General features: G+C 36.5%; 1 protein-coding gene across 9 annotated transcripts in view; it reads right to left on the bottom strand.

Annotated features, from left to right (window-relative positions):
* Nucleotides 1-2,131: 2,131 nt before the first annotated feature.
* Nucleotides 2,132-15,056, bottom strand: part of CEP162 (centrosomal protein 162) — a 43,611-nt gene continuing 30,686 nt past the window's right edge. For all 9 annotated transcript variants that reach the window (XM_074538307.1, XM_026792747.2, XM_014266339.3 and 6 more), the window contains 8 exons: nt 14,559-14,722; nt 13,038-13,142; nt 11,779-12,003; nt 10,008-10,678; nt 9,051-9,192; nt 7,992-8,090; nt 5,073-5,207; nt 2,132-3,349 (listed from right to left, as the gene is read on the bottom strand). In XM_074538307.1, coding sequence (XP_074394408.1) covers nt 3,140-3,349; nt 5,073-5,207; nt 7,992-8,090; nt 9,051-9,192; nt 10,008-10,678; nt 11,779-12,003; nt 13,038-13,142; nt 14,559-14,722 — 1,751 coding nt within the window. In that variant the 3' untranslated portion in view covers nt 2,132-3,139. The remainder of the gene's footprint in view (nt 3,350-5,072; nt 5,208-7,991; nt 8,091-9,050; nt 9,193-10,007; nt 10,679-11,778; nt 12,004-13,037; nt 13,143-14,558; nt 14,723-15,056) is intronic.

Genomic DNA, 15,056 nt, shown 5'->3' with positions numbered 1-15,056 from the left:
TGTATTATGTGCTATCACATTAAGTCTTCATTCACAATAACCTGTTGAATTTGTTAATGAACAATTCTGACATGTATTTCAGAGAACTTGAAATGGAATATACTGCTGCCTCAGGTGCCATGATGAAATCTGATCCTTTTCTGCACATCATGTTTTCCTCTGGTGAAGCAATGTAGATCACTGAGTCACCTAGCCAGGTGTTCACATGATTTCTTAAAAACTTCAAACAGGATTATTCAAATTTTTATTGTTATTATTCAAATTTTTTTTATTATACTCCAGCTCTTTGCTGTAAACAGATGAAGTCCAGCTAAGCATTGGGCAATGTTTTACAGATACTACATTTAATTCTTTAAATCCATCCATTATGCCTCCTGGAAATGCATGATGAAACAGGATGGCACAAGAAGAGGAAAAATATACATGAGGAGTATATAATTATGTATGTAACTCCTTAAAAGATCACACTGAAATCCTCAGAGAGTCAGTAACAACTTTAGAAGAGAACCTAAACCTTGCACTTTAGTTCTCTACAGGGACACCCTAACTGCAGCCACTGAAGCCCACAGAGTCTGTTTCTGTGCAGAGGGACCACTTCATGGTAAATGCCTAAAAATTGAAGAGCATGCTTCAGTGAGTGTACAACTGCATAAATACTTGTAGGAAAATGGTATAAACCATCTGATAGCTTACAGTAATGGCAAATAACACTGTCCCTGCTCAGTAAAACACACTCAGAGAATTTAATTCCAGCTATGTAAGATACCAGCAGTTGCTAAGAACTGACAGTGAGAATTGTAAAAAGTGTTTGAATGAACTGCATGAACATTAGGGCAACCCTCTGTTGCTGACTTAAGCACCACACACATGAGAGAGTTTCCAGTAACTAGAAATGCTTCCTCTAGGACTCCTGTCCTAGGAACCCCCATCCAGGACCTGGCCTCTCGGGGAACACAAGGCTTCCAGTAGTTGAAAAAACATCTCTCACTTCAGCTCACACAGTTTAATACATTTTTACACATACAGCAAATTATACAGGAAATAAATTAGTTGATTCAATTTTTATCCTTTTCCTTTGCAAAACAGACCCAAATCAAGAAAATCCATTATATTTATACATAGCTGATATTTTATATACAAAGCATTTTTATATTTACACATTTTATGAATGTAGACTAATACTTTGTTAGATGGGGACAAAATAAAAATACTGACAATATCTGAACATGAAACAATCAAGATTACCATATTAACTGGCAACTGACCACCCTTTTAAAATATCTATATATATGTGTATACAGGCTCATTTTAAGTTTGTGTATGTGCCGAAAAGAAAAAACCTTGCACTTAAGCACTGTCTATGTCTATATGGTATCATTTTTATACTCTCTTGTTTTTTATGCATGCTATGCCACATGCTTGTATGAGAAAAAAATGCAGGTTTACTTCTGGTCCCTGAAGAATATACTACATAAACAGACAAGCACAGACCTGAACTATTTCACATCTGATTTAAATGCTAGGTTCAACCAACACTGCAGGTGCTCGGGGACCTAAGGAGTACAATCTAGTTTTCATCTTCTCTTTGCCCTAAATAAGTAGAGTTGATTGAGATACAACCTCAATATATGTGCTTGGGAATTCTTAAGGACTTGCAGCCACTGAAACTTCAAACTAATAATGTACTGATTTATTGGTAAAGCATGCCTTCCAACCACAAAATAGTTATCATCATCTATTTTAAATTTCCTTTATTTTTAATTGCTGCTTCTTACTTTTAGCAGCAGGTTTTTCATATATGTTAAGTGCAATAGCCATGCTCATCATCCCCCCCAGGCTCCTCTCTGGAGCAGTGTAGTTCCCATGGCTTCACAGGTTCCTTGGGCTACATTTCCTGGAGTGATGAGTCTTCCTTCCCTCCACTGGGTCCATCTCTTTCTTGAAAGAAGAGACCAAAAGTGTGGCACCCTCAGCTACACATTTGTGCGGCAGCAGGAATTGCTCCTATGTGCCAGCTCTACAGCACAGGTGTGTAACTGGCAGGGCCTGAGGAGAGGGAGAAAGCAACAGCCTCCAACATTCAGGGTGTTACCTGCCATGATGCCTGTCAGTTCAGCACAAAGTTACCTCCATGTTTGGTGTTTTGGTCTGGTTTTTGGTTGGGTGTTTTTGGTTTTTTTTTCCTTTTCTGTTTTTTTTCCTTTTTTTCCCCCTGGCCCCTTTCCTAGCTTGCTCAATATTCTAACTCTAAATTTCCCCACCTACACATCCCTGAAGCCTGAGCTTTATCCCACTGTCTTCACATCTGACCAGCCTCTTAGCCTGTCAAGATCACCTAAAGAGGTACTTACTATGTCAGATCCTGAACAGCCCACTGTAAAAACCTTATCAGCACAGCCTTCCCTTTTAAAAGGGACACCAATAACTACACTCACACTGTATTTTATAGGTTTTTTCTGTATCTGCCCTGTAAGAATTCAGCCAGACCCACTCTGCCATCAGTCTTACCAGCACAGCTGCAATAATCTGAAAAGGAAACAAAGAACAGCTTAAAACTGAGAACCACCAGGAATGCCTGCTCTGTTCCAGCCCTCCAATCATTCACTAAAGTGGAAAGTGGTCTTAAGGGAAGGAGTATTATATGAATTGGAGGGAGAGAAGCAAATGTTGGAAAAATACACTTTTCCTGCCCTATGGAATGAAATACATCAATGAAATGTAAAAAATGAAACACATCAATGCTATACAACAATGCTATATAACTGAACAGCTTACTACTAAAATTTTCACAAAGGAAATACTGTAAGACAAGTTAGAAATCAAACTTTAAAATATACAGGCATGTTCTACAGTCTGTGAAAAAGAAAATTTTCAATGGTAGTTGCATTTACAGAATAACCTCAATATTTCTATTATTAAAAAATTATGTAAATTTATTACTAATAAAATAGAAGACGTACAGTATGACTAGAGTATTGCTCATTGCAAATCTGCCTCTGGACATAAGAGATTCCAGAGAAGATCAAAATGCAATGCAATTTATACATGGTGCAATAATAATTTTCAATAACATTTCTATACCATAACTTTGAATATTAAAATTCTGCTGCTCTGTTTAACTACTGCCTAATCATGCCTTCTAACAGCTGCCTGTCACTGTGAATCCAGTGGAATCAGGTGCAGGAATCACAACCCCTTGTTTCTGCAGTTCACGTAAAACATCGAGTATGGAATCCAACTCCATTCGAAATTTCTCCAGTTCCTGATTCTTCTGCTGGGCCAGCCTTCGCCACCTCTCAACCTCCTGGGTTTGCCTTACTTCAGAAATGTGCTGCCTTAGTTGGGTAGCCTGCAAATCAGAAGAAAGCACTGTGATTTCCTATGCCAATACTCAGCCAGTGCTGCCACTTTGCAAAAATCTGCCACATATTTTATCTGATGCTCAGTCTCAAAGCTGAATGCTCACATTAAGTGGAAGCAATTTGTTCTGAATATTACCAAAATCATTCTGATAGCAATGAATTCCTTTAAATATTTGCATTAATGACAGAAGGGTAGAATTGATTATTGACTAATGAGCCCCAGGAGAATTTAACCTATCCTCTCCAAAGCAGCAATAAAATTTGAATATTTAAGGCAAAGCTCAGCATATAACATAAAACCCTCTATAAATTAAAATTAATTTTTAAAATTTCCACTTAAATGTGGTAATTAAAATAATGCTCTGCAAAACAAAGTAAAATCTGAATGACATGTTGTAGCCTACTACTCTACTTTTAAAAACCAAAAATTCTATGAATTACCAGAAAATGTCCTGTAATCACAAAGATCTGATGCTGCTGCAGATAAAGGTATGAATAATTTTAATGAATCCCAAACATAATCCTTTAAGTTACACAACATAAGAAGTATCATAAGATATCAAAAGCTCCACAATTAATTTTAATAGATCCTTTAAAGAGAGGTTATAATTATCATATTAATGATAGGCCATAAATTAACATATTTGCAGTTTGATACTAAGGATAACCTGTTAACTTCATGCTCATTAATTTCCTTTTCAACACTATTCATTTTGATATAATTCATTTGGGCAACTGTTCAATGCCCCAGTGCTGATGGTTAAAGGAGAAAATCTGGGACAAATTAAAACCCAAAGCATAATACATAACAAGGACAGGAGCACCACAAAAAGATGAAATTGTTTAGTACTAAACATGTATACTATTATTTCTTAAAAAAAAACCCCAAACATGACAAAATATCTTAGTAAATAGTATTGGTATTCAGTGGAGCTAGATCACAGAATAGGCAGCAGCAAACACTTCACAGAAATGGTAAAGACATCCTCACATCATATAAAAGCAAATTAATAGCAAAAACTGAACTGTATTACAGTCACCTTTAGCAGGACAGAATGTGAACAAAAATAACAAAAAAAACAGTGGCAATAGGATTTATTTATATTTTATATTAATCCAATGACTTGTTTTATGCATGGGTCTTTTTTGAAAGAAAATATCTGATATAGAAATGTACATGAAGAAATCCTTCTACAGCAAAAAAAATCTGTACATTAAAAGCATATTCCTTGAGATCTGGTTATAAAATTTAAAATAAAATAAGATATCACTATACTTTTAATGTAGCTTTTCTGAATAGGGCTGCAAGGACTAAATCACAGCTCCATTCAGCAATATATCATAGGTTAGACTCTGCACTCCAAACTCTTGTCAGTTTTCAGTAGCTTGCTTTCACTGTGAAACTGAAGTATGAAATAATGATATTGACTCCAAAGGTTTGTCTGGAGTCCAACCCTCTGGGACACCAAGACCTTCTCAGACCAGGCAGCAAGGCAGTTCCCCAAGTAATCCCAATTAGCACAGCAGGGTGGAGCTGACCAGGCCAGCACCTACACTCGCTTGCGTTAGAGGCAAAGACAAAACCATGGCTGCATAAAAACTACTTTCCTCCTGCAGCATGAGCTAAATAAGCCTGAATAAATACCATAAAATTACATTTAAACCAATAAATTGCTCTTGAGAAGTAAATGCAGCTATGAACTGGTATACCTTTTGAATTTCATGCTCCCTTTCTGCATGTCTGCTCTCTATATGCTTGATTTTCTTTTCCAGGCACAAGAAATGTTTCATTTCAGGACTCTGGCTCTCCCTAGCCTCTCTCAGTTCTTCCAACAATTTTGTCACCTACAATCAAAAAGAGAATAGATGAAAATTGTTATAATTGTGTTAGGCAGTGTATAAACCAGATTCTTTTAAAAATGTATTTGCATTGTTTAATTGTTACATTCAAAAGCTGTAGAAAAAAAGACATAAAAGAGAAATCTCCTTTGTTCAAAAGCTTTAACAGGGACTCAGGGATTTATGTTAGGATTTTTCATTTCTAAGAAGTAGCTTGAGGACATGAAAGTCTAGTCCTCTCTGATAAATCCAGTGCTGTTAATAATGTTATGAAGGGATTGTGTTATGTCACATTTTTTACTTCATACAACAACAGTTAACAGAGAATATTATGATTAGATGTTCTTACACTTTCCCTTCTCACACCCAAGATAAAGACCAAATATGAAAGATACAAATGTATTTCTAAGGACTAAATTAATTAGACATGCTGCTAAGAGAGATGATTGCAAGCCTGCATGTAAGCTTAATAATTGCCAGGTAAAATAACTTGACAATGACTTAAAACTGATTCCCTAATCCTCCAGAAATTCAGGGAAGTTTTCTTATAAAGCCCTACTGGTTTATTCTCATTCTTTGCCTGTTCTCAGTAACTTGATACTCCTTTAGCCAAAGTATTTCTTGGTCACTCTTAATGTATATAAGTAAACTAAAGTGACAACTTTGACACCTTTATCCTTTATGATAGTCCTTCGCTTCCCTTAGCCAATATATTTGAGAGCTGCTACCCCTCTTCAAGCACTCAGTCATCCTTGCCTCTCTGCTGTGAATTCAGGTAGCTGGCAGCTTTGTGTCTTCATAAGATGTTACCACTCTTACTGAGAAGTGACTCTGAGGCAGCTTACTATTACTTACACATTTCAAGGTGGCTTTCTAAAATAACAAGGCCTGTGTCAGTATGTTTTTGCCTGTCCATTACACCAGCAGATAAAACTTTTCAGCCACCTTTTTCAGAGGAGCAGAAGTCTTAGTTTCAAAAGATCTGTGCAATTGAATGTCTGCTGCTTGGCTGCTGAGTTGCCTCACTGAAGGGAAGGGCTGATGTGTGGTCTCAAGTATATAATTAAACACAATTTAAAAATCACAGTGGAAAGATGTCATGAGGGGAAAAAAACCCCAGGAGAAAAGAGGCTCTGTGTATTTTGCCAGTGACAGAACCACGTCAAATACAATGCAGTGCTACGTGCAAGCTGTTAAGGAAAGGAAGCACTCAGTTAATGGAAAACATCCATGAACAGCATTTCTGAGATTAGTACTCAAATAACAATGTTCCAAGAAGCCACAGGAAAAACTGCCTTTTTGGATGTACCACCATTTTAGACACAGGACTCAACCCTATTACCAGTGAGGTGCTTTCTCCTATCACTGCTATTTCCATTTGCAGGTCTGGTTGTCTTCTTTTCTCAGCACAACTTATTGAACCATTTAATGCCAAAGATGTATTTTAAAAGCAGCACAAAAGTTGTGCTAGAGGGCAAAAGCAAGGCATAGATATTTCTCTCTGTACAGTCTTGCAATGATTTCTGTAACAAAGACACTCCTTTACATTTTCTTAAATACCAGTACGTTGAAGTTGGCCTCTACCACGTGGGTCAGACTGGATGATCTCTTAAACCATTACTGTCAATAACCTGTAAAGTAGTCATAGAGGAAACAGTAACATTTGTCTCATTGTACTCTTGCTCTGTTTTTCCAGGAAGAAGTATTACATATACTGACACCACTGGAATGAAACAAGCTTTGTAAGGAAAGCCAACATCTCTATGAACCCAAAGTCTCAGCCCCTATTCTGCAAACACAGAACTTGTTTAATAGGACATCTTTTTTCTCCCCAGACAAACCCACAATTTTATAGAAATACTTCACAACAGAGGTGGAATTTTGCACATGTAAGACAAATACCTGCATGAGTTTAGCAAGATTAAGATTAATCACTTTTAATAACCCTTGCAAGTTAGAGTATTACCAAAATTAAGTTAAAATAGTGATCTTCATACATCAGGGAGATGGTGAATGAAGCACAGGCATAATGCTGAGACAGGCTACATCCTCCTGAACAGGAAAGGGCAACAAAAACTGGCACTACTTCAAGAACAAAAATTGCATAGCCAGTGATTCTAAAAGCTTGAACTAAAAGGGGGACAGCAATTTGATCCAAAATTAACCCAAATGCAAAGATAAGAACAAGTGTAAATTTTAGATTATTTGCTATTGAATGAAGTAGAAGATTAGAAAAAAAATCAGCCTATATACTTTTCTCAAAACCCATTGAATTTCATAGATTTTATAGCTAACTCTCCCTTCTTAAGACACATTAGGTTTCAGAGATAGCAGAGGAGAAAGCCAAGAATACAACTGCCTAAGTCAGTTTTACAGCAATGGAGGATGAAAAAAGAAAAGCTTTTGAAAACAGCAATAAAAAATCCCCTTAATTAAGAGGAATAAAGAAGAAGTCCTGTGGTCTATTTACCACTACCCACCATAACTCTCAGAGGATACGAAAACCTGGATTAACCTACTGATCAAACTTCATACAAATGTCAGACATTTCAAACAAAATAATAATAAAAATATTAACATCAAAAAAGGTCAAAGTTCTGCATTCTGTTCTGTGTTGTTCTCCTGGTCACACTAGAAAAACTTTGCATTCTCCGGGATAATTGATGTAGAAGCAACTGACAAAGATTTTGTTTCTAAGACTTATTTTACTACACATTATTTCAGGCTTGACATGAATTATGATGAAAACTCTTATTAGACTAAGGTGCCCCCATTGAAATTTAAATATACCTCTTTTTGTAGAAGTTGTTCTCTTATCTGTGAAACTAAAAGAGCTTCTTGACGTCTCTCTTGTTCACCTAGTTGTTCTTGAAGATGTTTGATTAATATCTAAAAAAAGGTTTAAAAATATTTTGTCATTAGCATATACACCCATGACAACATGTGAAAACCAATGCAGGAGAAGTACACAAAAAAATAAGCAGCACTGAGAAAGTTGGGCCCATTCAGCCTGGAGAAGAGAAGGTTGTGTGGAAACCTCACAGCAACCTTCCAGTATCTGAAGGGGCCTACAGGGAATCCAGAGAGACTCATGATCAGGAACTGTAGTGATAGCACAAGGAATAATGGGTACACATTGAAATGGAGGAAGTTTAGGTCAAATATTAGGAAGAAATTCTTTACTGTGAGGGTAATGAAACACTGGAACAGGGTGCCCAGGAAGGCTGTGGATGCCACAAACCTGGCACTGTTCAAAGCCAGGCTGAATAAGGCCTTGAGCAACCTGTTCTAGTAGGAGGTGTCCCTGCCCATGGCAAGGGGGCTTGTGAATATGATCACAAGTATGTTCAATGATCTCTGAGGTGCACTGAGCCCCTTAACATTCTATGTTTCTGTGATTGCAGCACTGCAGGTGTAAGTGCTGTGAGCATTAACAACACTGCCTCCAACACGTGTGTGCATGGGCTGTTAAATAGCACACATATACTACAATCTTCAAATTACTTTCCTCATTTTTAAATGTTAAATAATCTGAATGAAACAGCTCTTTCTACCCTTTATACCATGTGTAAAATAGCCCAGAGAAGTGGTGGAATTACCCTCCTTAGACATACTCAAAAGCCATCTGGATATAGTCCTGGATGATCCTCCTGAGCAGAGCAGTTGGACAAGATGACCTTCAGAGGTCCCTTCCAACCTCAGCCATTCTGGGATTTTATGAGTACTGTGGCACAGGATGATTTTTGAAACCAATAGGTCCTACCTCAAAGAAAGTAAGTTTATAGTAATACAGAAAGAAGTAACTTTAAGATATATCTATATGTAAGTAATGTATCGATTATATCTTACCTCCTGTGCTGAAATTCTGTTCTTTAGTTCAGCTACTTTAGAAGTAGAATGTTCCTTTGCATGCTGGCAAACAATCTTCTCAACTTCCCTCTGGTGGGAAGCTTTCAGAGATGCAATGTATTCTGCTGTGTCTTCCTGCATCCTGAACAGAGCAAGAGAAAAGTTGGATGTAGTAGTGCACCTACAGTAAGTTCTTCAAAAATGCAGCAGCTTCTTACTTGAACACACAAAATAACCAAAATGTTACAGGCAGCAGATCTTGCATATTTCATAACAAAACCTTGCAAGACAGGATCATCATTACTTCTATTGCTCTGAAGGGAGAAATGGGTGGGAAACCTACAGTGGTGGATATCTGCATCATCTAACTAGAGGCAGTGAGGATACAAAAAATTCAGTCAATCATCTTTGCTGGTTCCTCTTATTAAAACAGTGGCAAGAGAACACATGCTTTTTAATCATAATGCAGCTACCTTCTTTTAGATATCTATTTTAGAAAAGAACGTGTTGTAATCTAAATTGCATGTCAATTTCTTCTACTTTGACTGTCAAGGGATGTAAGGGAGACTAGGTAAAGTACAAGGTTTCTACTGTTGGCCAAGTAAATTCCACTGAAAGCACACTCCAGGTTTGAAGGAAAGAACATGGACCAAGTATTAACGCCGTACAACACAAAGCATCTAAGATAGGATGATTTAAACTGAGATATTTTCTTAAAAGCGTAAGAAATTGTAGCATTAATAAAAGGTCTGCCGGTGGAAAGAACTGTGACAGTGCACTGCTTTTAAAAAAACCCCAAAGTAACAAAAGAACTCCCAAAACCCCTCCCAAAGCCAGAAACAGCACAAATGAAGGTATAAGCAACCTTCACACACGGCTGAATGTTAATATGCTACTTCAATCCTATGCTTGCCAACACTTTAAGAAGGTTTTTAAAGGAAAATGTTGAGCATTTACCTTCGCATGTTGCTTTCAGAATAAGCCAGAGCTGCCTGAGACTTCACCCGCTGCTGGCTCATTTCCAGGGACAGTTTCTCCAGCTCCTCTTTCAGATGGGCATTTTCTTGCACAACTTCCGAGAGATGAGAATCAGAGAAGGTATGTGGTTGGTGTGTTTTGTCATCATTGAAAATGCTTAGACAGGCTTCAGTGTTGTTGGAGCTCCTTCTATCTGTGGCTGAGGTATTCTTTTTCACAACCTCTGTAGAGTTTCCATTAGTGTTTGTTTTATTTCTCAAATTATTATCAGACAACATCACCATCCTTTCTTTTTGAAGTTTCTCAACAGTTTTTGTGAGGTCTTGTATTTCTCTATTTTTGGTGACCAGTTCTTCGTTTAGTTTTAACAACCTGTCTTTTGTGCTTCCTTGTTTCATCTTAGAGTCCATGGAATCTAAGTCTTTATTATCATTTTTGCTTCTGAGTTTTAATTGGGAATTTTGACTTTTAAGATTTTCAATTTCTGTTTGGAGGTTTCCAACAGTGATCTGATGGGTCTTCTTTAGATTCTGAAGCTCCTGCTCAAGTTCTGCAGAAGTGGCTTTATCACCATTCAGTTTTGGTGGTTCATTCATAAATTCATAGGCAAGTAGTTCCTCAAGCTCTGCAAGTCTTTGTTCATACTGTATCTAGGAGGGGAGTAAAAAGTAGGGACAAAAAAGCAGTTTTGTAAGTGTACTGTTATTATTAGCTCTTCCTATTATTCTTTAAAGTTACTGCCCTTCTGAAGAAAGATTTCAGAAGACAAAATACAAATCAGGATTACTAACAAACTACTCAATCAGTTCAGAAATTAGTGAGTGAAATAATTAAGTCTGCTGTAAAATAGAATTACTTGAAAAATTTACTACAAAAGAATCTAATCACAATGGATGCAGTAATTATGGGATAGACAATTATATTGACAAGAAAATATTTTATTTCTATGTAATTGAGTTCTCTTCAGATGCTACCAATGTTAATTTTGTCATTATGTACTTGGTATATGCCAGCAGGCAAACATTCATTCACATGTTCAAAGTTGTATTTCACATTTTTCAAAACATCCTAAATTTTAACAGAACAGATCTTTCTTTTTATGTATTTCTAAGTATGAAGAAAGAAGTATGAATTCAGAGAGAGACACAATCTTTCCCCCTAATGAGCTGAGGAAAACCTAACCTTCTTAATAGCTTGGATGGCCTTTGAGGAAAGTATGATGAGTGACTTATGGAGAAAAGGTGGAACAGCTGGCCAATGCTTTCTTTTCTTGCTCATTAAGCACCTGTGCAGTTCACCTTTTCCTTAAGGTAAAATTCCAGACTTCCAGGCTTCCTAACCCAAGTCTTTAGGCTCACTATCATGTAATTATTGGACATGTGTAGTGGTTCCCAATGTTCCCTGCAGAAATACTCAGTCAGCAGACCTCTGAAATCACAGCCTTTGGTACAACAAGGAATTAGAGAAGCAGCTCTACTCTGACCCACAGGGTGAAAACTACTTATCTTAATTTTAAGAACTAAATTATTATGCCTTGAGAACGTGTCCTCTTCATTTCAACACTACTCTAACAATTTCAATGCTATTTTTATCTATCTTAGGTGCTGAAGGTACTGAAATTCCGGTTCTGAATTCTTTGAATAATTTTTTCCCTTGAATGTGGTCTTTGCCTTCAGTTTTAACCACTACCCTCTGTTACATTTAGTTGCCTTGTGACTGTTACTTGCAAAGCGGACTACTCAACTTTTACCTTTATTTTTTGAAACTGTTGTTCCATGGCACGAAGGCTTTTCTTAGCTTCTTCATCTTTACCTTCAAGTTCTGTTTCTAATTTCTTTATTCTTCTCTCCAAAAATTCAACTGTGTTTGTTTTAGCTGAAAGATCATTTGTTTTCTCAGCAGCAGCAGCAGCAAAAATCAAAGCAGGCAAAGAATTTGGATACCTTCTTTTTAGAATTCCTTCCATTTCTCTGATCTATTCATAAGAAAATTAAGTCAAAGATTAAAAATAATAAAGTTCTAATAGAAAGGGAACAAAAGCAAGTGACAGAATGTTAACAAATTTCATTCCCTTAAGGTGGAAGAATGAAAACCGTAGATGCATATATTGAGAATTACTTTATATTCCCCCCATTTATGGTTTTGTTTACAGAAAAGCAAGACTCATTGTCTCTTACTGACTAACTTACACATGATCTTAAACAAAATATTGCTCGGGTCTTCAGATTACCTTATATCAATAGTCTAAAGAAAGTCAAAAAAAACGCGATTTGAGAATGGCTTATAATGCTGTGAATATGCTTTTTTTTTCTGGATTTGAATTCACATTGTACTTTTCCAACTGTTAAGGAAATTTCATAGCAATACTGGAATTATTCTCCCAATAACAGATTATATGTCTTTTATTTTGTAGTATGCAATCATGGAAAACTAACACTCTGCATGCAGCATTAATAACAAGTCCCTCTCTTATCAGTAGATAAGATATTCATATCAGAATTCTGCAAAGGTTCTTGCCCATGAGTCCCACATCTCTAACCAATGCAACTGCTACCTCCTAAAATTCAGGAAGGCTCACTTCCACTTCATGTTTTTATAGTAGAAACATGGATTTTAAGGTCTGCACTCCCCCAGTTTTCATGAATCTTGTATGAATCCAGCAGAATTTAAACCCCTACTCTTGAATCAACTTGGCTGAAATTCATCATACTCTTGAGGAATTACTGAATGTGGACAGGAGTCTTAGCAAGCTTTGGCTTTTTCCCTCTTGCCCCTTTTAAAGAAAATCTAAACAGTTATTTGAAAAGATTTTAAAAGGGATACCAGCTTGTTAAATATAGTAGCTAAAAGACTTATTCTAAGAACATAATTGCTCTTGTGTTTATGAGTGTCCAATAACACAAGTTACTTTATCACAGAACTTCATGCTATGCTTTATCCTTATTAAGGCACTGGGGTTTTAAGAGACTATCTGAAACAAAGGTTACATGAGAGTCCTTTATTGCATACTTGTCGCTCAAGATCCTGAATTCTTTTAGCATCTGCTGCTCTGTCTCGCAAACGTTTCTTCTGTTGCACACACTGATCTCCTGCATCAGCTCTGAGCTTCTCAACCTGTCCAATTTACGAGAAAACAAATTGAAACATGTATTCAGAGACATTGTCCTGTAGTACAAAAGCATTTCAAACACACATAGTACAATGGAAGTATGCTGCCATTTCAAAACTCGTAATGGTAATTTCTGTACTAACTAATTCTTCAGACTCTAAACCTCCATGACAACTTCCTTCTCCAAAGCAACTGAAACTAGATATGAAAATCTAAAAGAGAATTTCAGCTCTGGGACACTTGTCTTTATACCAGGAATACTGCTCCTTTCTTTCATACTGCCAGTATACAGGCTTGATTAGTAAGCTGTCATATAAAGTGCTACAGTGCATTCCATGATTTCAGGATGAGTTTAGGAAATGGTTTGTGATTTGCAATGCTACACTATGCCATGAGATACAGAAACAGCCAAAAGGCAATGTTATGTTGTGCCTAAATAAAAGCTGAGTCCCAGCTGAGAATCAGGGCGTGGCTAACTCATGTTCCTGCATTCCTGTGATGCCTGGTCATGAGGACTCAAAGCTATAATCTAAAATTGAATTTCCTACCTTTATTAGCCACTATGATCTTTGTACAAGGATATGATATCCTGGATATTTAAAAATATTCCTATCTTGAATTCTCTCCCAGATTGGTAATTTTACCAAGTCATGCTAAGTCATGCTTTTATTCCAGCATTTTATAGTTTGACTGATTTGATTATTTCTATGAAGTCACAGCTTATGGTACCAGAATTTTTAGACACCAGTCCAGCCCAGAGAAAATGCCAATAAAAATATTTTCCTTCACAGGAATGGTATCTTGAACACAGATACCATTGATATCTTGATATCGTGGTGTCTGTCCCTGGCTGCTCCTTCAGAAGCATCTCCTTTCATCTGTGATCTCTCTAATAAAAGATCATAAAAGATTCCAAGATCAGTTATATTTTAGCACTGGTAATTTATTTTTTTTTAATGAATCCTAAGTCTAATGTACTGACAAGTAGACAATGCAAATCTCACCAGTACTCAAGATTCATGTATTAATTTTGTTTAGATTTCAAGTGCTTTGGGTTTTCCCCCCCTGCCACAGCAACCAGGGAGCTTTTCCTAAGAAAGAATTTAGAACTGGTACTTAAGAGAATAAAAAAGTGTTGCCTAAGTTACTATGGAGCAAAAAGGAGGAAAAGAGAATGAGAAGAAGGGTGTTCCTGGTTGTTAACATAACAATATACTTCTTTCCCTCAGGTCAAGAAATTTGAAGGTTTTAGGGAAGCATGTTACTTGTGTTCCCAGAAGCATCGGCAAGATGTTCAATAGAACCAATCTAATATACCAAATAATGGAATTATTATGAAGGAAATAATTACATTACACGCATCATTGGAAAAAGAAACAATTTTCAGTTCCAACTTCTTACATAAAGCTAGATATTATCACCTCTAGTCTTAATTTCTCAATTTCTTCTCTTGCATCTCTAAGACGGGCTGCATCTTTATCCAGAAGATCTTGATTTTCTGCATACCACTGAAGTCTTTTTTTTAAATGAGTAATTTCCTGTTTGTACGATTCTTCCATAACTTTAAATTCATAAGACTTCTCACCTACAAGAATAAAACATTCTTAAAATTGTTTTATTAGTAATTATGTATTGAAGAAGTAATTAGTCAATACTGTCTTCCTCAGCAGATTTCATACATTTACCATTTTTAAAACACTGTTACTGCAGTAGTTTTAAAATCAGATCCTAACTGGGATTTAAAAAGCAACAGTATTTGTAAAAAACCCTTTATTTTTCTCATACACAGCAGTACTCAATGGCTTACAGTTCACTATAGAACGTATTTAAGACAGAATCTCAGGGAGATCTGTTCTTGATCGTGCTCTAATAAACAGACCTTCATCATCAAGATGAATGACAGCATAGAATATATGCTT

Source organism: Zonotrichia albicollis, chromosome 3 (assembly GCF_047830755.1).
Source record: "Zonotrichia albicollis isolate bZonAlb1 chromosome 3, bZonAlb1.hap1, whole genome shotgun sequence".
In the NCBI taxonomy this organism is placed as follows: Eukaryota; Metazoa; Chordata; class Aves; order Passeriformes; family Passerellidae; genus Zonotrichia; species Zonotrichia albicollis.
The sequence above is the reverse complement of the archived record's forward strand: the minus strand, read 5'-3'. Positions and strand labels throughout refer to the sequence as shown.